The 23,748-nt window shown below is 42.7% G+C and overlaps 2 protein-coding genes across 2 annotated transcripts in view; both read right to left on the minus strand.

The window, feature by feature from the left end:
* LOC146965670 (uncharacterized) overlaps positions 1-23,748 on the minus strand; it is a 310,932-nt gene that overhangs the window by 103,071 nt on the left and 184,113 nt on the right. The window lies entirely within an intron of this gene.
* On the minus strand, positions 12,558-14,800 carry LOC146965672 (uncharacterized). The gene is made up of 3 exons (XM_085766350.1): positions 14,587-14,800; positions 14,270-14,439; positions 12,558-12,566 (listed from the first exon to the last, which is right to left on the minus strand). Exons 1-3 carry the CDS (start codon positions 14,798-14,800, stop codon positions 12,558-12,560), a joined length of 393 nt encoding a protein of 130 aa, XP_085622476.1.

Raw genomic sequence — 23,748 nt, forward strand, 5'->3', positions numbered from 1 at the left:
GATATATTGTCTCACAAATTATTGACGATAAACGATGTTATTGACACATTTTTTTTTAGAACAAATTAACCACTAATATAATAATAATAGCCTATTTCATAATAATGCAAGGAGACCCTTTTAAATGCGATAAACTTTTATTTCTCATGAGTATTTTTTAACCATTGTAATTGGAATGACAAGAACTTATATAGCTACTATCCTAAAAAAATAATAATAATAAACAGTGCAGTGCAGCTCTTCTGTCCAATAACGTTACACACCTGAAGCTCCACTTTTCATTCAAACAAACTAATATGACTTCCACAGATGTAAGATTTCATCTATGAGACCAGCATTTATCTCCTATAAAGTATTAAACCAGCCGGAGGTAAACCTCTAAAAATCTGCTGATAAGTTTTCTTAGTCGTTTTCTCCCCCAATGACAGAGGTTGACCGGCCTGTGAGCTGCTGCAGACAGACGGCTGCAGACTGTGGGAAGCCCCGCTCCTCCTGCAGCCTCCATGCATTCTGGGAAACAAAGATCCTGGATGACTGAAAAGAGGGTTCACTCCTTTCATTCTGCAAAACAAACGTCCCAGGTGCTGAGACCGATGCACAGAGTGAAGCCTCTTGTCATCCAGCCTGGTTGGAGGCCAGAGACCAGGAAAACAAATACGTGCGCATGCACATGGTGATATATCGAGGTCGGAAAAATGATCGAGTTCATTTTCATTTATCGTGCGATTAATTGATTTATTGATTATCGTCCCAGGCCTATTAAGGAGCCACTTTGTGGCTTCATCTGATCTGGAGTCAGCACACACACAGTCTGAAAACAGCTGTTTGATCACACACACATTCAGTAGGGATGTCCCGATACCACTTTTTCACTTCCGATACGATACCGATATTGCAGCCTTCAATATCGGCCCGATACCGATATTGATCCGATATTAGGGGTGGTGAAAAAAAAACGATTATTTATATTTTTCAAATTCTAATACAAAGGAGAGTCCTCCTGTTGCTGACTGACAGGCTGCCGCTGTCATGTTCTTCTATGGGACAGACAGTAGTGAGCTTACTTTTGAACTGTAAAATATTAAAAAATAAACCTTATTTACAACTGTTATTGAATTACTGTATGTATATCAATGTCAAACAAAAGGCAAAATATTCTTGCTTCAAGGTTTTATTTGTCACTCCAAATTGAAGATTATAGCCTGCCCTACAGTAAAAATGGCATACATAAAATAAAAAGAGGAGTAAAGCAATATATTAAGCAGCAATATTTAAGTATCAAAGATGTTTAATCAAACCCACATAGTTTGAAACAACGTTCAAAACACACAGCCAGTGTCACAACCAGTGGCGGCTGGTGCTAAAATAAATTGGGGGGGCGTCAGATAAATAAGATAAATAAAGAGCATTGCTAACTTCACATCCAGCAGTAAACAGCAGTCAGCAGCGGATCAGCTGATCTCTCCCTCCGTACAAACGCTCCGTTCTGATCCAGCTCCACTGGACTTTCAAAGTAAAGGTGACGCAGCTGAAAATTAGTTAGGCTAAATAGTGAAACAGCGGCGCCTTTATAGCCGATTTTAGGATGAAACTCTGAACATAACCTGAAACAACTGATTTTTCTTTTGCTGCGGCCGCCATTGTCTCCTGTCTTGTTGTTGTTTTCTGTCTGCTCCGTGTGCACGCGGGTGCGTCTGTAGCTGTTTGAGTGACAGGCACGTCGCCGCTGCCAGGGGAGTGACTTTGATTGACAGGTCAGGTATCATGAATCAATCCGATTGGATGAAAAAATGACCCAAACGCGCTGATTGGCCACGGGCGCAGAGAGCTGCGCCCGGAGGAGAATCTTGAAGTGACCAATTAGAGACCAGCATGAAGTCACATGGAAGCCAAAAGTTTAAGAGCCCACATACACACTCATTAGGCCGGCGCCCCTCGCTATTGAAATGTATGAAACAACCCAGAATAAACCCAATATGGAATGGAAAGGCTTACGAATTTCAAAGTAAAACCCATTGTATGAGTGAACACTGAACAGATATGGTAATTACTTTTTATTATGGTATTTATGTTTACTGTGTCTACACTTCTTTCCTGAAATTTTGATGGGGGCGGCGCCCTAGCGCCCCCTATTGACCGGCCGCCACTGGTCACAACTAAGCGTAAAGCCCGCTAGCTTAATGCTAACGTATAATGTAAAACGCCATAGACGGGCTAACAGAAATTAGCATTGTTAATTTAATTCTGGCTTTAGCGCTGTTAACACGGCACAACGTGGACCAGCTGGTCTTCCTCCAGAAGAATCTGACCACCGATCCCGTCGGTAGTTAATTTGAACTGTACATTTAGAGCAATATAGCGCATTTACCGTTTATTAGCGGGCAAGCGCGACCACCAAGTCGTATCGAATTTAAAAGCGGATTTTGTGAAAATGCGCAAAAAGCAAAGCGAATTTATGCCCGTTTCCATTCATTAGTGTTTTGCGATATGGAGTGCACCGTGAGATTACGTCATAAGAGAGCGTGAATGTATCCAACAGTTGACACTCAGCTGACACTCAACATCATGGACAATTTACGTACTTTCCGGACTATAGACGCACCTGTATAAGCCGCACCAGCTACATTTTAAAAGAAAATACATATAGCCTGTAGGCCGCACTTGAATATAAGCTGCAGGTTTTCATGTTGCAACATGAGATATTTACACAGAAAGACAGTAGGGAACTGTGACAGTCTGCTCGCTTTTCCGCTGTTTTGGTTATGCTCCTCTCCTCCATGTGCATCTGTTTACATACGAAGTCGGTGAAAAATCAATAAGTTACATAACGATGTTAACGATGTTAACCGTCATAAACAAAAGATTATGGGTTACGGAGCGCGTTTGTGTTGCGGTGCAGAGACGAGAGCTGGGACACCGGGGCGTCGCTGGGTGAAGTCCAGCAGCTTCACCCACAAACTCTGCCTCAATTTGCATAATCTGTTTCCATCACAAAAACTCGCATTTCCTTTATTCGATACGCTGACAAATCCACCCCCTCCAAGCGTATAAACTTTGATGCGCATTTACTGCCTTTATTCAAATTTCTGGCGTTTCCATTCAAGTATTTATGTGCATTTTCACAAAATGCGCATAAGAAAAGGTGGATGGAAACCCAACTACTGTGTGTGTGTGTCGCACACACGCTGTTGTTGTTGTGATCATGTGATCTCTGCATGCTGGAGCCGGCCGCTCTTCTTCTCTGGCAGGCGGCGCACCAACATTAAGGTGCATTAGCGCCACCTACTGTGTTGGAGTGTGAACGAGAGTCACCTACAGATGTTACTGGTTCAAAATTGCGGGGTTTCTCCTGCAATGCAGGATCGTGTGAACGCGTGTCTTTTCACCACAACTGTTTTCCTCTAGGTGGCAGCACCGTACTAAATACTGCTCAGACGTTTTGGGGACAATGATGACACGTCACACAATGTAGCCGCGATTAGGAGTGGCTGTTCATGATACAGAATACAAGAGGATGAAAGGAGAACTAGCTGCAGACAGTAAATAATATAGTAGCCTAGTTTTTCAATGACAAAATGTAACGACGGCAGCTACAGTAGACCAGCGGCGCCAGATTCATTTTAGAGGTGGGGGGGCCATGGAGGTTGGGTTGTTACGGGGCATAGATTTACACACTCACTGTCGGTGCAATAGTCATTTGTAGTGTCCGGTCGTGATGCGTAATACCAGCACAATGCATGCGTAATCCCCCTCCGCCAGCATCTCCCAGACCGTCATGCCTACCGTAACTTCTCAAAAAAAAAGAAGAGAAAAAAAAGAAAGCCCTATACTCCGGTCTCCTGTGCTGGTCTGGCTGCAGGTTTAAGTAAATAAAATGTTGTGAATACACCTCTTAAACCCGTTTGAGCAGTTTCTATAAACTGCTAGGTTCTCAAAGACCCGACCCGGTCCGATCCAGGTGTTGAAGCCTGGACCTGATGCAGCCGGACTCATGAGCAGTCTCTCAGCTGGACCACGGCAAAAATAAAAAAATAAAAGAAGCCCGTGGTCCGACCTGACCCAATTTTTAATCAGAATTTTAATAATAGAAAACATAATTTGTGAATTTGAGATCTCTAAAATATTAGTAATGTTACTTTTACCATGCATTTAGTTTATCTGTAGGTAAATTAATCATCATGGATCAAGCAGAAAATCAGCCTTTGTAAAAGCCGAAGTAACAGTTTACAGTATGAGCACTCAGGTCTGTGGCGCATCAGTCTGCAGCGGCTACTTTTCACCTCTTATTCTTGTCATTCATGTTTTAATAATAGGAACAATGCTTAAGGTCAACGTCTGCTTAGACAGACGTTTGGACTTTATGTAGCTAAATAACTTTGTCTCAGTCCGTGACTGTGCTCGCTTCATATGGACAGCTGTTATAGACCACTCGGGCCAGCTGTGGCCACAGGAGTTATTACAATGTTTCCATTTTGTTGTTTTCTGCGTCTCTTCTTTTTCTCACAAGTTATGGTTTTTACTGGCAAAACGAGCCAGTTAGAAATGAATAAAGGAAAAGAAAAAATAATATCCAGGAGACTTTGTCCCGTCCTCAGGACGTGCGCGAGGGAGGATCAGCTGGTGGCTCAGGTTTGGTGATGTCATGGCTGTCAGCTGCACATCTGTCAGCAGGTCCGCTTGACCGCTCCACACACACTTCACAAACTTTAGGAATAAGCTAGATGGTGATTTTGTAAACAGACAGTGACATGCTGGAAATAAGCAGACACCATACTCGCCCTAGTTAATATTGATTATTGAATTACTGTACGTAACGTCATAAATCTCTCGCCGCTGTAGTCCGGTTCACCACCTGGCATGTAAAATGAGCCAACTACAGTACTGTGCAGTAGTGCCGCAGATTTCTCACTCCGCACCTTGTTTGAGAGTGCAGCTGGATGATTTCTTGTGAATGAACGGGTCTGTGTCACTTTGGGGCTGGGCGATAAAACATAGGACAAATAACTTTCCCTCGATAGAAGACGCGGCCGATACAACGTCGATAGGTTTCATTCATCCATTTTTTGACAGACAACACAAACAGCCAGTGATAATGAGAGTGGTGACACCGTCAGCCATGCAGCCGCCTGGACTTTTTATTTTTAATTATGAAGGATCATCTGCGCAAGGCAAAGATGATAGCATCAACAAAACACGGCGTAACACACGCGGCTGTATGGGACAGGCTTTTATTTAATTCAGAACAAACCGCTTAGCAAAAATGGAAAATATAGTCTATAATAATTAATTGATCTGTTGTTTGGCCACTGTTTGAAAATAACCCGAATTATGAGCAAATAATCTGATCCAGAGCAGCAGTCATAATCAGACTTCTTCTAAATAAACCTAAACATTAAATAACTGGGTCAGGTCGGACCATGGGGTTCTTTTTTCTCTTCTTCTTCACAGGAGAAAATGAGGTGCGCTGCGCTCACGGACGCGTTGATGTTTTGTGATTTATCTGCTGCCTTGACTCTGCCCTTGATGTTATGTAAACAAACATTTTTATCATGTGATCAACAACTCACATGTCTATTCTCTTAGTTACATAGGCTATAATTTAACACATATGTTGGATGATCGCGCTGTTTTATAACTTTAAACGTATGTTGTTATTTGTCTCAAACGTCCCACCTATGCGGGTCGTTTGAGACACAGAGGAGGGGCGGTTGAAACAGCATGCTTTAAACAGAAACTACTGACATTAGGCTACTCCCGTTATGAAGCTTATCTGTGAAACGTGCGCTGCTCAGAGACTGGGCAGAACGGTCCCACTTGCTTTCTCCCCGGCTACGTTGGTGGAGATCTCCCACACAGTAAAAGATTTAGGCAACACATTCTTCCAGCTGGCTGTTTTTCTTGTGCAAAGTACCTTGTGAGACACATTAACATCTCTATTCATATAACGCCCATCGAAACAGCTGATTTACATGTCGGCCGTTAACACATGGCGATTGGCCATTCACGCGGCTTTGTTCTTGGTTTCGGCCAATCAGCTTATAAGCACATGGCTAATTATCAGCTTTCAACCAATCGCACTGTTTTAATGTGTGTGTGAGAGTTATTTTCTTTAGTTCATTTTCGTTTCTTTTGGATTTTTTTTACAACAATGTATCAATATAATATTGTTTTCGTTTCATTTCGTTATAAAAATCAATCCCTTTTCTTTGAAACAATGAGATTGAGCAGCTAAAAACCAGACCAGTTCAACTGTAGCGATTTTCATACTAGTGTACTCGTTATTGCCAAAATGTCACATCATTTCTCACAATATAAATAGGTCAAATAAATATTTTTGTCCCATGCGTAATTGTCAAGATCCGCATTTCGATTAAACTCGCCTTTCTTCTTCTGTACGAGTTGTTGGATGACTGCATTTTCATTTCATTTACTTATTTCCCTGTCCTAAGTCATGTTTATGGAGACACAGTTGAACATATTGTCATTTTACCCTCGGCATTTTCCCCTCACTTTGCTGAATATCTGTTGATTCATGTCATAAACACGAACATTAAAAATATGTGGTGTTTATTAAAAATACATGTTGTTCATTCAAATCGGTTGTTGTTCATTGCAAAACAGTTAGGCTATTAATTTGGTGATTTATATACAGATATTGATCGCGCTATGTGACCACAATCACTACGCACGGTGGCGTGAGGGACATTTGAAACAGCTGTATCAATCGTCCCTGCAGCGACTACTGACACTTCAACCTGTTTTGCCTCTAAACTTCAAAACTATGACATTGCATAGTTTAGGACCAGTTTATGTACGAATTCATCTGTTGTTAGGTCATATTATTATTGCATGAAACACACAATACAACTTTTGATCACAAAAAAACTACCGCACCTAACATTTTACTTTCCGTAGGCCTACAATAGTTTCTGTGATTTAGGCAGGGTATACAGTAGTTAGTTCTAGTTTAATAGCCTAGAGTTTAAGCTGTGGATTACTGCACAGATCACTGAGTCATCCGCCTGTCGTCCTCCGTTCTCACAGATGCCACCTGGTGGTTGTTTTGGCACATTGAGGCTTTTCATTAAAACCTCTTGTCTCGCCAAAGAAAAAAAATGCCTGAGTCTTGTGCCGTCTCGCGTGGACCACGCGTGAAGTCCGCAATTTTGAACCAGTAACATCTGTATTCATATGGGACAGAAGTGCTGGAGCGGAATAATGGACTGCTTTTATCGGAGCGTTTATATCGGAGATTTTAGATGCAGTCCGATATAATCCGATATTCGTTTTTTTGGCTGATATCGGACATAAATCCGATATCAATATCGGATCGGGACATCCCTAACATTCAGCCACAAACACTGATTATTACACTGTTCACTACACTCACTGTCTTCTGATTGACAGCTCCAGGCCTCTGGACAGTGAGGACATCTGGATGTCACACTGTGATTGACTGTCTCCTAACACAACAACACATCTCATCAGGACAAGATCAGGATCTCAGAGAGACTGAGCTGATTATTGATCATCAATATCTGACCAGACAGAGACCTGATGGTGCCGCCTGGTTTCTGTCTCTTATTTCCTCCTTGGTTGGAGACGCTGGGAGACGAATGTCTCTGAGCAGTGGACATGCTATGATTCTTGTTGCTGTGTTGTTGTTAGTGTGTCCACACTCAACAGGTGTCTACAGTCTCTGGGACTGTTCAGGTCAAACACTCTGTTGGTTCAGGAGCAGTTCAACCAGCTGCAGCTGAAATGTTTCCTGATACACTCTGAAATAAAGTCTGATCCAAACATCTGGAGAGACTCAGAGCACAGCTGCCAACAGCTGCTTTCATCACTGACATCTCTTCTCCTGAATATGACACAGTGAGTCATGATGAGACACTGAAGTCATCATGAGGAGAAACTCCTGATCCCAGTAGTTCATCACCGTGACTGATGAAAGCTGCACAGTTCATGTTTGAAACACTCTGAGACTTTGGCTTCAGTATAAACTGTGTTGGGACGAGTCAGACTGAGACAGAGGACGTCAGTGGAGTGGGCGGAGCTTCACTGTGGCCTACACCACCTCTGGATATGGTCTGACTGATGGAATCTGATGTCATCAATGCCTGGATCACCTGAGACAGATGTTAATACCAGGTCTGACCACAGGGTATATACGCAAATCTTTGAGTCAATTTACTACCATTTAATACCTTTTTTCACTACCTTCAGATTTTTTTTAATACCACCACGACATCGAGTTGCACCAACAGACCTGCAAACTCCAGAGAGTAAAAAGGGTGACAAGGTCCGAAAAACCAAACCAACCCCCCCCCCCGGGAGAAAATGTTTGTGATTTTAATATGCAAGTTATGCTTTTTGGAGCGTTCCCAGTTAAACAGAGAGCAAATCTCTCATTAAAAAGACAGCTTTGAGAGAATAAGTACACCTCAATCAGGTGGGGTCAGCTGCAGAAAATGTTCACATTATTTGACTAAAAATTATGCATCAGTTTGGATGACCACATGACCTGTGGCTTTCAGCTTTCTATGATTATATTTAGCCTACTGTTTACAGCTGAGAATATCAGGTATTGCCCCCCCTCCATTAAATACAGTGCTGTGAAAAAGTATTTGCCCCCTTCCTGATTTCTTACTTTTTTGCAGATTTGTCACACAATGTTTTTATTTATTTGTATAATATTTTGATGGGGCAGCCATCTTGGGAAGGTTTTCACCACTGTTCCAAGCTTTCTCCATTAGTGGATAAAGGCTCTCACCATGGATCACTGGAGCCTGGATGTGAAGAGTGAAATTGAACCAGCTTTCCAAAAAAAATAAAAAGGTTTATCAAAGTTAGTTCATGATTTAACAAGAGGGGGCAATTACTTTTTCACATAGGATCAGGTAGGTTTGCATAGCTTTTTTCCCCTTAATAAATGAAATCATAATTTAAAAAGTGCATTTTATATTTACCTACTTCGGTCATCTTTGTCTAGGCTATTAAAAGTTGTTTGATGACTAATAACAAGTTTGAGTAAGAAATCAGGAAGGGGAAAATACTTTTTCACAGCATTGTATGTAGCCTGGGGGTTGAAAATCACAGCACATAAAATGAGTGTGTATCACGTCTTTCCACATACGTTCTTCCTTCGCCTTTCAAACGGAGCAGAACCGGTCTGACAGAACACCAGCGGTAGAAGCAGGTATGGAGCTGTGTGCCGCGAACGTGCATGAAAAAACAAGCACGGCGAATGTGCGGCGCGCCGCGTGCATAACTCGCGCCCACATTGAAAGTATGTGAGCAAAAGACGCTACAGCTGAATGGCCCCGATGCACACACACACGCTTATCCAAGGCGCCTGTCATCATAGTTTTCTGCATTCCACCGATACATCAGATAACTTCCCGCGTGTCGTTTCAAAATAAAAGCTGTCCGATATGTTTATCAAGACTCTATCACCCCCCCCCCCTTTGAAAAACTCCCCGGTTCTGCACGATTCACGTAAACGACCCAGTTGACCAGCGATTATAGCCGAAAGGCGACTAGTTTGCAGGTATGACCAAGTATCAATCAGAAAGATTTTATGACATGTACATAGATTTTATCATCCAACACTTACTTACATCATTACCATTACCCAGGAGACTCGGTTGCACAACAGGGCATCATCCATAAGTCATCAGGAACATTTGATCAAAAATAAAATATCTTATCATACCTTTCTCAATCACCAGCCTCTCTCCCCTGATCCCACCCTCACCTCCCCCAGTTTGCCTCGCTCCGTCTTCCTTCCTCACCCCCCTCCCTCACCCAACTCACCTCACTAACTCTTTAAATAAATACCTGGTTCTGTCTCTACCGTCACAGAACACAGTGGTAGGCCATATATATGTTTTTTTTTACATCAGTGTGAAAAGTTTCAACAATGTCCGCACATCTGCACCGTCGGTCTGTGTCTCACGTGCGTTCCATCTGACCTCAGCTCTCAGTAGAAGCTGCAGCTGCTGCAGGTGTCTGTATCTGTAGCGCTTCGGGGCTTCCTGCCCTTTCAAACGGAGCAGACCCGGACCCGGTCCGACTAAACACCGGGCTGGCAGTAGAAGGTTCATGGAGCTGTGAGCCGCGAGTGCATGAAAAAAGAGCACATCGGATGTGCGGCGCGTGACGTGCATCTACATTGACACACACATAGGCTACATCAAGGCGCCTGTCATCTCAATTTAAGTCTTCTGCAAACTTGCATTTTCCCATATTCGAAACGTTTTGCCACACGCTAAAATCCGAAGAGATTCACTAGCACTTCTATCCGCCTGACAACTATGCGCGCGAAGATGATTTTAGATTTCTAGCGGCCAATGAATACAATGAATTGATATGACGTAAATATCATTCCTTTTTTTTTTGAAGTAGCGGCGCAAGCAAGTAATGCTTTATTTATTTTATTACGCCTATTTCATCAAAATAAAACCAGTCATTGTCCAAAAGAAAAAAAAAAAAACCTATTCTTTAAAATTAATACCTTTGGACCAAATTTATCACTTTTTAAGGCCATTAAATTTTGCTTTTTTGATTTATCACTTTTTAATACTTTTTAAAACCCCGCGGACACCCTGGACCAGGTGTGAATGGGGCCATAGAAAATGTTCCAGCTCCTCCTCCTCTATCAGACAGTGTGTGTGGCTGCAGCAGCCTCTCCATACCTGAGAGAGTCCAGTCTCCAGTCTGGATCCTCCAGTCCAGCAGACAGCAGCTCCACTCCTGAGGCTCCTGGATGGTTGTAGCTCAGGTCCAGCTCTCTCAGATGGGAGGGGTTGGAGCTCAGAGCTGAGGCCAGAGAAGCACAGCCTTCCTCTGTGACCAGACATCCTGACAGACTGAACACACACAACAACACACAGGAACCCTCTGTCAACACCTGCTGCTGTGTTCAAGTGGCATCAGATAAACAGCTGGATGGATCCTCACCTGAGAGTCCCCAATCTACAGTGTGGACTCTCCAGTCCACCAGACAGCAGCTTCACTCCTGAGTCCTGCATGTTGTTGTTACTCAGGTACAGGTGTCTCAGACTGGAGGACTGGGAGCTGAGGACTGAGGACAGAGCTCCACAGCTTCTCTCTGAGAGGTTACAGCCACTCAGTCTGAAGAGATGATCATGAGGAATTAAAGAAGAAAGGAATGTATTATCTGTTCTGTTGAAAGACAGAATCTCTGTATGTATCTCATACTAGAGACCTGAGTTTGACCTTAAAGTGAATCACCAAAACTATAGATGTGTTAATAAAGTTGAAGAAAAATAACTTCATTTATCTTTATAATTTGTTTGATGTCATAATGTGTAATGCTCCTTTATTATTTCATTGTACAGAACAAACCATCCACTACCTACACCAACCATCATCTATACTATTTTCTCCAAACAATAAAATATTGGGACAGATTCCTGGAATCAGTGTTTTAATGTTCACACCACTTCAGATGTTCAATGAGCCACCACCACCACATGCAGTTTAGTTTCGTCAGTCAGTGTTTGTGTCAGTTCACACTTAAAAACAACTCCTTGTAAGTTCAGTTCATTCAGGTGAAAATGAACTAATTCATGTTCATTTAAATAAATAATCAGCTGTTGTTTTTCAGTAGAACCTCCTTCTCCCGCCATCACCAGCCTCTAATCACTGCCACTAACAAACTCTATAATATTTTACCACATAAACAATGAGTCATGTTCTGCTGAAAGTGAAAGACCAGGTGTAGTGAAGGTAAACTGTATGTGGAAATATCCGGGGGCTTTTTTCTTTTTTCACTTGTTTGTTCATCAAACTGCTTCAAACACTCAAACAAACTGTCTTCAGCAGTGGTAGATGTGTCTGTACCTTCTGTACCACAATGACATACTATTTATGCTGAGCCGTCTCCATGGAGACGTCATGAGACGTGATGTAAAACTGTCATAAAACCTGAGCAGTGTTCACTCTGGTGACAGTGAACGCTGCTCAGGTTAATCTTTTTTTTTTTTTCTTAAGTTTATTTGTCCCCATGGGGAAATTTGTTTTCACAGACTTCACAATTCATCATTTATAAACTGATTCGTTCAGTTCAACGTTCACTAAAAATATGAACATGTCCAATAAAGCACAGCCTTCCTCTGTGACCAGACATCCTGACAGACTGAACACACACAACAACACACAGGAACCCTCTGTCAACACCTGCTGCTGTGTTCAAGTGGCATCAGATAAACAGCTGGATGGATCCTCACCTGAGAGTCTCCAGTCTACAGTGTGGACTCTCCAGTCCACCAGACAGCAGCTTCACTCCTGAGTCCTGCAGGTTGTTGTTACTCAGGTCCAGAGTCTCCAGTCTACAGTGTGGACTCTCCAGTCCACCAGACAGCAGCTTCACTCCTGAGTCCTGCAGGTTGTTGTTACTCAGGTCCAGGTGTCTCAGACTAGAGGACTGGGAGCTGAGGACTGAGGACAGAGCTTCACAGCTTCTCTCTGAGAGGTTACAGCTGCTCAGTCTGAAGAGATGATAATGAGGAATTAAAGAAGAAAGGAGTTTATTATCTGTCCTGTTGAAAAGACAGAAGGGTTTTTATCTAATGATGAATAAATCCAACTATCTCTACACTTACAGAGCTTTGTTAGAGGCTTTGACCACTGGCAGCAGCCTCAGAAGAGCCTCCTCTGAAGCAGAGTATTTCTTCAGGTCAAACTCGTCCAGATCTTTTTCTGATGACAGTAAGATGAAGACCAGAGCCGACCACTGAGCAGGAGACAGTTCATCTGTGGAGAGATCTCCTGATCTCAGGGACTGTTGGATCTCCTCCACTAGAGAACGATCATTCAGTTCATTCAGACAGTGGAACAGGTTGATGCTTTTCTCTGCAGACAGACTCTTACTGATCTTCTTCTTGATGTACTGGACTGTTTCCTGGTTGGACCGTGACTCACTTCCTGTCTGTGCCATCAGACCTCGTAGGAGATTCTGATTGGTCTCCAGTGAAAGACCCAGGAGGAAGCGGAGGAACAAGTCCAGGTGTCCATTTGGACTCTGTAAGGCCTCGTCCACAGCGCTCTGGTAGAAGTTTGTCTCTGCAGATTTGACTCCTGTTGTTTCAGTCTTCTTGGAGGTTGTTTGTTGTTGTGACATCAGGTTGAGTCCAGAGTTGATGAAGGTCAGATGGACATGAAGAGCAGCCAGAAACTCCTGAACACTCAGATGGACGAAGCAGAACACCTTGTCCTGGTACAGGCCTCTCTCCTCTTTAAAGATCTGTGTGAACACTCCTGAGTACTCTGAGGCTGCTCTGATATCGATGCCACACTCTGCCTCTGTCAGGTCTGATTCATAGAAGATCAGGTTTCCTTTCTGCAGCTGCTCAAAAGCCAGTTTTCCCAGAGACTCAATCATCTTCCTGTTCTCTGGACTCCAGTGTGGATCTGTCTCAGCTCCTCCATCATACTTGACCTTCTTCAGTTTCAGATGAACCACCAGGAAGTGGATGTACGTCTCAGTCAGGGTCTTGGGCAGCTCTCCTCCCTCTCTGGTCTCCAACAGCTCCTCCAGAACTGTAGCAGTGATCCAGCAGAAGACTGGGATGTGGCACATGATGTGGAGGCTTCGTGATGTCTTGATGTGGGAGATGATCTTTCTGGCCTGCTCCTCATCTCTGAACCTCTTCCTGAAGTACTCCTCCTTCATTGGGTCAGTGAACCCTCTCACTTCTGTCACCATGTCAACACAGTAAGGAGGGATCTGATTGGCTGCTGCAGGTCGTGTGGTTATCCAGAGGCGAGCAGAGGGAAGCAGGTTCCCCCTGATGAGGTTGGTCAGCAGCATGTTGACTGAGGTGGACTCTGTCACATCAGTCAGGATCTCAGTGTTGTGGAAGTCCAGAGGAAGTCGACACTCGTCCAGACCGTCAAAGATGAAGACGACCTGGAACTGATCAAAGCTGCAGATTCCTGCTTCTTTGGTTTCAGGGAAGAAGTGATGAACAAGTTCCACCAAGCTGAACTTTTCCTCTTTCAGCACATTCAGCTCTCTGAAGGTGAAGGGAAATGTGAAGTGTATGTCCTGGTTGGTTTGTTCTTCAGCCCAGTCCAGAGTGAACTTCTGTGTTAAGACTGTTTTCCCAATGCCAGCCACTCCCTTTGTCATCACTCTTCTGATTGGTCGGTCTCTTCCAGGAGGGGCTTTAAAGATGTCTTCTTGTCTGATGGTTGTTTCTGGTCTGTCTGGTTTCCTGGACGCTGTTTCAATCTGTCTGACCTCATGTTCATCATTGACCCTTCCAGTCCCTCCCTTTGTGATGTAGAGCTCTGTGTAGATCTGGTTCAGAAGGGTGTGGTGTCCTGCTTTAGCGATGCCCTCAAACACACACTGGAACTTCTTCTTCAGGGTAGATTTGAGTTTACGTCCACAAACTGGAGCAAAATATTCTGAATGAAAACGCAAGAAATTAGATCATTAAGACAATATAACATTTTTATTATCCTAAATAACGACTATATGAACATGTTTCCCTCCATGTGTCAGTGAACGTCTCATTTGTCCATCATGTTGAATCTTTAGAGAAATCCTCTTACCGCTCTGCAGACGCTCAGCCAGCTCCTCCTGCTTCATCCTCCTCAGGAAGTTCACTGTGATCTTCACTAATGCCTCTCTGCTGCTCCTCCTCTGCTCTTCATCCTCACCACCCAACACCTCCGCATCCTCCCTCTGACTCCCTGAGGATTCTGGGTAATCTGGACTCAGAGCCTTGTGGATCTTCTTCAGCTCCTTCTTGACAAAAGTGACCATGTTCTGCTCCAGCAGCTGGAACAGAAACTCTATGAGTGACAGCATCAAACTAAAACCATGGAGCCAAACATCAGATCCATGTTGGACAGACTGACAATCCACTGGTGTCAAAGTGCAGCATGGAGATGATGGTGAACACAACAGATGTGACAGCAGCTGTTGGACATGTCCTCACCATAAATATGGAGTCCAGGTGTGTTTGATGCTGCTGGGCAGACTGACCACTGGGAACCTCTGAGCTCTCCTGGTCCACTCTGTGGAGGAATCAGTGTCAAGTCAACATCAGGACAGAGAGATTATACAAGATGGACTTTATATGTCCCCTGAGGACGTTCACAACAGACAGAGACACTTTGGTTTCAGACCTGGTCCAACAACACGTCGTACAAACTGGTTCTTTTCTACAATAACCTGAGTCTGACTGTCAGTTAGAGCTTACATCTGATCAATTGGTCCACGTCCTTCTTTAAAGGTAATGAACCGTTCATTTGACCGGTCGCTCTTTAAAGACAGACAGCTGGGTTCAGGAGAGTCTGGTCTCTGCTGCTGGATCCTGAAACAACAAGACACAACTCATGTTTGACAGTTTTAGGTTTTCAAAAGAATTCTCTGCAAAGTTATTTTAAGGTTTACAAATGTGAATGAGTTCCTTTTCCTACATTTTGTAACAATGGGCCTCATTCACCAATATCTCTTTAAGTTCATTCATCTTCTATCCAGCTCATCCTCACTAGGGTGGAGGGTGAGCTGGAGCCTTTCTCAGCTGACTTTGGGCAGGAGGCGGGGTTCACCCTGGACAGGTCACCAGTCTATCACAGGGTCAACATATACACACACACATTCACACCTATGGGTGATTTAGAGTCAGCAGTTCACCTGCATGTCTTTGGTCTGTGGGAGGAAGCTAGAGAGAACCCACACATGCACGGGGAGAACATGCAAACTCTACGTCAGATTCATGAACGTGTTGTTAAATCAAGAATGCCAGAGAAGGTGAGTTGAGAAGGAAAGTTAAAATGTCCAAACAAAAATCTAAAGGGAGTGTCGGACTCCAAACATAGAAAGAACTTTAGTGCTGAAGTGGAGCGACTGCTGCAGGAAGTGAACAAAAAGCAGCTGTTATATTTAGCAGCGTCAGCAGTGGATGCAATAACAGAAAAAAGATGCATGGGATGCTGTCAGTTATTCACTGAACGTGTGTCTGAGTTATAACTCAGCTTAATGAGAATCATTGAAATGTGACTCCACAGGAAGAACGTTCAACAGAAACTCAAAACCTTTGAAATGTAGTTTTGTCTCTTACATCTGATCAGCTGATCCACGTCCTCCTTTAAAGTTAGTGAGCCAGCCCTTTGACCGGTTGCTCTTTAAAGACAGACAGCTGGGTTCAGGAGAGTCTGGTCTCTGCTGCTGGATCCTGAAACAACAACACAACTGATAAATGTGCATGTTGCAGAAAAACTGATGAGAAATATCTTCAATCTTTGATTAAACACAACAACTGACTTTTAGAGAGAAAAGTCTTTCTGACTGTTTTAAACTCTGACCTTTGACCTGTGGTCTGGCTCTTGGTTTTAGAGGGAGGGGCTCCCTCCTCTCTGTCCTCACACTGATCCATGCTGCTGAGCTCACATCCACATCAGCTCACACACACTTTGTAGCTTCACCTGCAGAGGAAACACACATCATTCATCTGCACAGCAGCTCACATGTCCATCATGTCTCCAGCTGCTCCTCCACTGATTGGCTCTTCTCCTCTGCTTCATATCAGTGTCAGCTGAATGCAGTCACACAGCAGTGAGGAAGAGGAAGCTGCCATCAGCTGCTCTACTTCTACTATCAGTCTGGGCTGTTTCACATCTATTGGATGATCAAGGCAATTACCTAACTCATGAGAACTTTTGTGTTAAATATAACTTTCAGTGCTCAACTAAGGAATACAATAAAATAATCAAACAATGACTCAACAACTGGTGATGCATTCAAATGTTCCGGAAATGAGATCATTACGTGTGGATGGAGTCAGTTTGGTAGTAAATTATTTTTAAATAAGTTTATTAGAAATATTTTGACTGTACAATACTACCCTTACCAATTAAAAAGAAAATATGTTCTAAGAGATTACAGTGTTGTGGAGGCAAGAAAGATAAGGAAACAATATTTATCTTATCCAATCCCTCATGAAGCAAAAGAGGTCACATTTAAAATACTAAATGATATTTATCCATCGAACCACTTCTTACATGTAAGATTTAATTGGGATAATAATTTGTGTGGTTTTTGCGAGAGTGACATTGAAACGGTGGAACATATTTTCTTTGAATGTGAACATGTTATACAATTTTGGATATTGTTTCAAAGCTGGTTATTAAACAAATTATTTTGCACCCGTTAAATTGGATGTCGATTAAAGTTGGAGTGCAATTAAAGGAAAAAAAAAACGTAGACTTCTTAGTGAACAACTTGATTACGCTTGGAAAACATTTCATTCACAGATGCAAATACCTCAAGGTGAAGCCCCACATCAACGGATGGAAGAATGAACTCAAATTATACAAAAAGTCCTTGTACAACATGACAAACAAAAATGCCCAGAGACTCTTTTCTTTATTGGATTTGTTTACCCTTCTAGAATAAGACCCTCACATTGTTATTCTCCTTTCTTTTTCTTTCCATTGGCTTGCTAGCTGATTCAACATTTTAAATTTTTGTGTCACAAATGTGCCTTAAATGTTTGTAATTTGTTGATACTTGAAATAAAAAAATAAATTAAATAAATTCTACTGTCAGTCCACTAGATGGCGTCATGAAGCTGCAGCCCAGCAACATGATCCATGGACCACTGTTTCCATCCACTGACACACACAAGGACTGAGATCCACTGAGTTGATGTGACACAGTCTCTGTGTGGACAGCGTCCCTGTAGAAAACCACTGGACCAAACAAGCTACACACACAACAACTGGGCCTCCACTTATTTCACCTCACAGCTCCACTATCACAACATTCAGTCATTTCACTCACACTGGAAATTCAAAGAGAGAAAAAAACACTCTCCAGCTGCCACTGACACTTAGGCCCAATCCCAAACCAGCCCCTATCCCCTCACCCTATCCACTACCCCTCCGTTTGCGCGTTCACGCAGAGATCCGCCATATTAAGGGCCGTCCCAAACCAATTCCCACTGAGTGGAAGTGGCTTGTCAAGCCCTTTAAATAGCGAGTCTGCACCGGTGCAGGCTCGCTGGTGGTTGCAGCAGAAATAACGTCCGGACAATGGAGGAAACGTCATTCAAGTGTAGTTCCGTCTTGTAGTTCCAAGTATTTTAGATCAAACACACACCTTTATCCGTGGACGTCGGAACTCGGCTATTTTCTGAGAGGGAGGGGGGATTTTTGTTGGGAGAGTTGGGGGAGAGACGCACACTTATCAATGATTAAAGATCTGATTTTAAGTTATTTTTTAATAGCATACGGGATTCTCTCAAATAATAGCCGGTATTCAATTGTTTACACAGACAAATAAAGGCCGGCCCTAAATACAAGCTGGGTAAAAAAAAGCGCAACAGTGACAAAGCAGCAGGTCCGACAGCGCAGCGAGGAGAACAGTACGTGAGGATGAAGATGAACTAATGAACGATGAGCTTGGTCACTAATGTGTAAAAAATAAACTGAGGGATTTAGAAATTGAAGGCTGAGCTGTCACGCTGATGCAGGCTGCTGATGTAGGCTGCTGATGCAGGCTGCTGTATAGAGCCAGGCACCAGCAGGCTGCATCACATCAAAAGCATAGATCTATGCATTAGATGAAATAAATGTTAGTCAGACAAATTGAGTTTAAATTCAGATTCTTTCCTTTTTTTTTTAAGCGTAATGCTGTGGGTATAGGGAGGCTGATTTTAGGTTTTATGTTATTATGTTATTCTTGAGTTAACCCATTCCAATTCCTATGTAAATATTTTGTCCTTCATATTGCACTGTTTTGCTTCTACCCTCTGTCCTCATGTCTGTTCTTAATTTATATAAAGCACTTTGAATTGTCTTGAGTTTAAACTGGTAAACGGCATGACAGCTGCAGCAAGGCGACGCGTCTCCATGATAACGGTTCCTTCCTGTTTCCGGTAAGGTAGCGAGGGCGTCTCACTTGTTTGGCTTTACGTTTATACCCTCCCCCTTAATCAGGAGTGCCCTCCGCAGCTGGGAGTGGAACTCCATTTGGAGTGACACTCGGTAGTGAAGTGGTAGTGAGTAGGGACTAGTTTGGGATTGGGCCCTATTGTCTCTGTCCATCCATTCATCGTCTGCTCCATCAAATGTCACAAAATACAAATGATGCGTTCAAGTTCCTCTCAGTCTGAGGCCACGTCTTCAAATGTCTCGTTTTGTCACAGCAACAGTCAAAGAGACAAAAATATTCAGTTTACAGTCAAATCAAACAGAGAAAACAAGGAAATCTTCAGTTTTTGAGGCTGAAAACTGAAAATATCTGCTTGGGAAAAAAGTGTTGCAGCTCTAAAATCATTCTCCACAACAATATTGATGATTTGTGTCCAATAATCAATAACTCAGAGTGTTTTCTGTGTGTAACCACAGACATGAATGGTGAGGACACAGAGACAGTGTCCAGCTGCTCCTCTTCTCATAGATTTAAATGAGTCAGTGAGCTGATGTAACCTACAGAGTCACAGGACAAACATGCTGTGGTTTCATCTTTAATCGTGTGTTTCTGAGCTCATCAGGTGTTTTTAATCTACAACCTGCAGCTGCAAAGTGACCAGTAGCTTCACCTGTCAGGTACATGAGCTGCAGTACAAGCAGGAAGTAGCACAACAAGGAAATACTCAAGGAGAGTACAAGTACCTCACAACTGTACTGCACTAAATGTACTCAGTTACTGTGAAGAACCTGATGCTGAACATTGATCAACACTGGAAAATCAATCATCAATAAAGAAAATGTCAGTATTGATCAGTGATATAGGCAGTAACAGCTTCTGCTCTTATTCCAGCGCTTCTACCCACAACATCCACACAACATGGAGGACACGGTTCTACCCACAACATCCACACAACATGGAGGACACGGTTCTACCCACAACATCCACACAACATGGAGGACACGGTTCTACCCACAACATCCACACAACATGGAGGACACGGTTCTACCCACAACATCCACACAACATGGAGAACACGGTTCTACCCACAACATCCACACAACATGGAGGACACGGTTCTACCCACAACATCCACACAACATGGAGGACACGGTTCTACCCACAACATCCACACAACATGGAGGACACGGTTCTACCCACAACATCCACACAACATGGAGGACACGGTTCTACCCACAACATCCACACAACATGGAGGACACGGTTCTACCCACAACATCCACACAACATGGAGAACACGGTTCTACCCACAACATCCACACAACATGGAGGACACGGTTCTACCCACAACATCCACACAACATGGAGGACACGGTTCTACCCACAACATCCACACAACATGGAGTAATTATAATAACATTATAACATTATAACAACACAACAACAACACAACGACACGTTGAAGGGCAGAGAACTCAGGTAACGACAGGTGTTAACGAGGAAAACATTCAGACTGTTCACCTTACCTTCACACGGGGAAATAAACTGCGACACAACCGCTGGGTGAAAGTAAACAATGAAAGTTGCCTCACCTGTTTGACATGAGGGCGAGGTCTTACCTGGACAAACCTGCTCTACTGCTCTTTGCTCCATTTCTCTCTCTCTCTCTCTCTCTCTCTCTCTCTCAGTTGATAAACTAAACAAGTGTAACCCTGCTCCATGAGCATGTTGCGGGTTAAAGATTCATTCTTCATAAAACATTTTTTTTTAAAAGACAGGACTGTTCACCTTACCTTCACACGACGAAATAAACTGCGACACAACCGCTGAGTCAAAGGTCAACTTTAACACTTTAACTGTGACTCACCTGTTGGACGTGACACTGTTCTCTTCCCTGGAATAATTAACCTGCTTCGCTGGACTTTGCTCCAAGAAATAAAATCCAAAGTGAACAAAGAACATTTATCACACACACAACATTAACATGAAGGTGAACTGAACCAGATACTATGACAATTATCTGTCACTGACATGAAACACTCAGTGGAGAACTTTGAATGAATCAGGTGATAATTATTATTATAAACAGTTATTGGTGGTCTAACAGCTAGAATAGTGCTGTGATGTCACTTATGGTCCAGCAGGGGGTTTAATACAAGTAGATCCATCAGGAGGAAACCACTGGAGTGAAATAGAGAGCCTAAGCGGAAGCAGAAAGTAACGTTGCCATGGGAACTCAATTCGGAAAAAACCTCCATGTAAGTGAACGGGAATCAAAGTTTTATTTCGTGATCCGATTGAATTGTGTCATGAGGAAAAAATACGACCTCTACCTGTTTAAAACATCACGTTTCATGAAGAGAAATCAGCAGTTTGTTGTAAAACTATTGTAGAATAAAACTCCTTAGAATCCGTAACCAGAAAGACTCCAGGTGGCGTAGTGACGTCACCATGGCGACCACATGGCGTCCTTCCTTTCCTGTGTCAGTTGGTGACATATTTTTTGTGGGACACAGATCTGTAGTCCGTAGAGCGTCTTCACACTAAATACATTCTTCTGTTGCCGTTTTACGACAAACTGCTGATTTTTTTGGCATGAAACTTGATGTTTTAAGTAGGTTAAGGTCATATATTTTTCTCATGACACAATCATGAAATAAAACTTTGACTCCTGTTCACCTACATGGAGATTTTTTCCGAATTGAGGTCCCATGGCGAGCTTCACTTCCGCTTCCGCTGAGGCTCTCTATAACCAAGTCTGACTGATCTCCAAGGTTTCAGAGAGATGGAGAGTGTGTGAGCGATGGAAACTCCACATACACACAGCAAGAGATGAAGTGAAGACATAAACCACAGAGTCAGATCTGAGCTCTCATAGAAGAACCTCAGAGGGGTAAGGAAGAATTAATCCACCTTTATTTTGAAAGGTGAAACTTCCTCCAGATGGAGTCCACGGCGTTGAAGAGGCACATATAATAGCAGACTGTTTAGACGGGGAGAGGAGGTGAGACTTAATACTGGACCCGGTGAGGTGGTTGGGTGTCCGGTAAGCTAGCTGGTTGTCAGCTGTCAGGGGTTTCCCCACGCTGTCAGACCCAGTTGGATCAAAGTGTGGGACAAAGTGCAGCTTAAAAACAGGATTCTGTGACTAGAAATCCTATGAGCGGTTAAAAACAACTAGAGGAGGTAAAGAACTATAAAACAGAGTAAAAAAGCGATTGTATTTTGTTTGTTTTTCAAGTCGCAGGGGGAGAGCTCAGTTGTCAGTGTAGGCAGTCACTGCAAAAACTCAAAATCTTTCCAAGAATATTTGTCTTATTTCTTGTCAAAATGTCTCATTTCTAGTCTAAACTAATCTCTTTCCACTTAAAATAAGACTCATCATCTAAAAATGCACTTGTTTTTAGATCATTTTCATTTGTTTCAAACAATTTGTCACTTGAAATAAGTAGAAAAATCTGCCAGTGAAAGCAAGTTTTTTGTGCCACTTTCAGATTTTTCTACTTATTTCAAGTGACAAAGCAGATTTGCTTGAAAGAAGTAAAAAGTGTCTAAAAACAAGCTACTTTTTAATATGATGAGTCTTGTTATAAGTATGATGAGATTAGTTTTGACAACTGGGCCTCGACTTATTTCACCTCACAGCTCCACTATCACAACATTCAGTCATTTCACTCACACTGGAAATTCAAAGAGAGAAAAACACTCTCCAGCTGACACTGACACTTATTGTCTCTGTCCATCCATTCATCGTCTGCTCCATCAAATGTCACAAAATACAGACAAATGATGCGTTCAAGTTCCTCTCAGTCTGAGGCCACGTCTTCAAATGTCTCATTTTGTCACAGCAACAATCAAAGAGACAAAAATCTGCCAGTGAAAGCAAAACAAAGCAGATTTGCTTGAAAGATGTAAAAAGTGTCTAAAAACAAGCTGCTTTTAATATGATGAGTCTTGTTATAAGTATGATGAGATTAGTTTTGACTAGAAACAAGACACATAGGATTCTTGCTGAGATGTTGAGTTTTTGCAGTGAGTCACTGACGCCATCTTGCTACCTGTCTGTCATACTTCCATCACTATTTTCTCGTTTTCCACCGTTTGAGGTTTGACTGCTCATGAATGACATGTTAGTAGAGTATAAACCCAGTAGAGCTCTGAGATCTACTGACTCAGGTCAGATAGTGGAGCTCAGAGTTCAGACCAGACATGGTGAAGCAGCATTTAGCTGTTATGCTGCTCACAACTGGAACAAACTACCAGCAGAACTGAGATCAGCTCCAACTGTAAACACTTTTAAATCCAGGTTAAAAACATTTCTCTTTTCATGAGCTTATAGCTGAGCTCTTTTTAAGAACTTAAAACTTTATCTATTTTCTTTTATTTTACATTTTTACTCTTGCTTTTAACTCTGTTTTTAGTGTTTGTTTTTATTCTGTTTTCATGCTTCTCTTTTTTTCTAAATGTTTTGTCTTTATGTAAAGCACATTGAGTTGCCTTGGTATGAAATGCGCTATATTAATAAATATGCCTTGCCTTGCCTTGCTCCTATTTTAATGACGCTAACACTCACTATGAATGACCAGGTGAGGTCACAGGTGAGTGAGAAGGTGTTGCTGACCTCACCTGAAGTATCTGACAAACACACACACAGTGGTTTAATATAATCTCAATGTGACACTCATGTGTTTGTTGTGTAACTGTGATAATCAACAGTTCACAGTGACAAACAGCTGGCGGCCATTTTGACCGTTTCTGAGCTGCTGCAGAGCGACAACGTCCTGACGTCAGAGCTTTGTGTGGTGTAGTTCAACAGGTTCAGGTGAGATTCT

This window comes from Trachurus japonicus, chromosome 21, assembly GCF_045865225.1.
Source record: "Trachurus japonicus isolate A0001 chromosome 21, Traja_1.0".
NCBI lineage: Eukaryota > Metazoa > Chordata > Actinopteri > Carangiformes > Carangidae > Trachurus > Trachurus japonicus.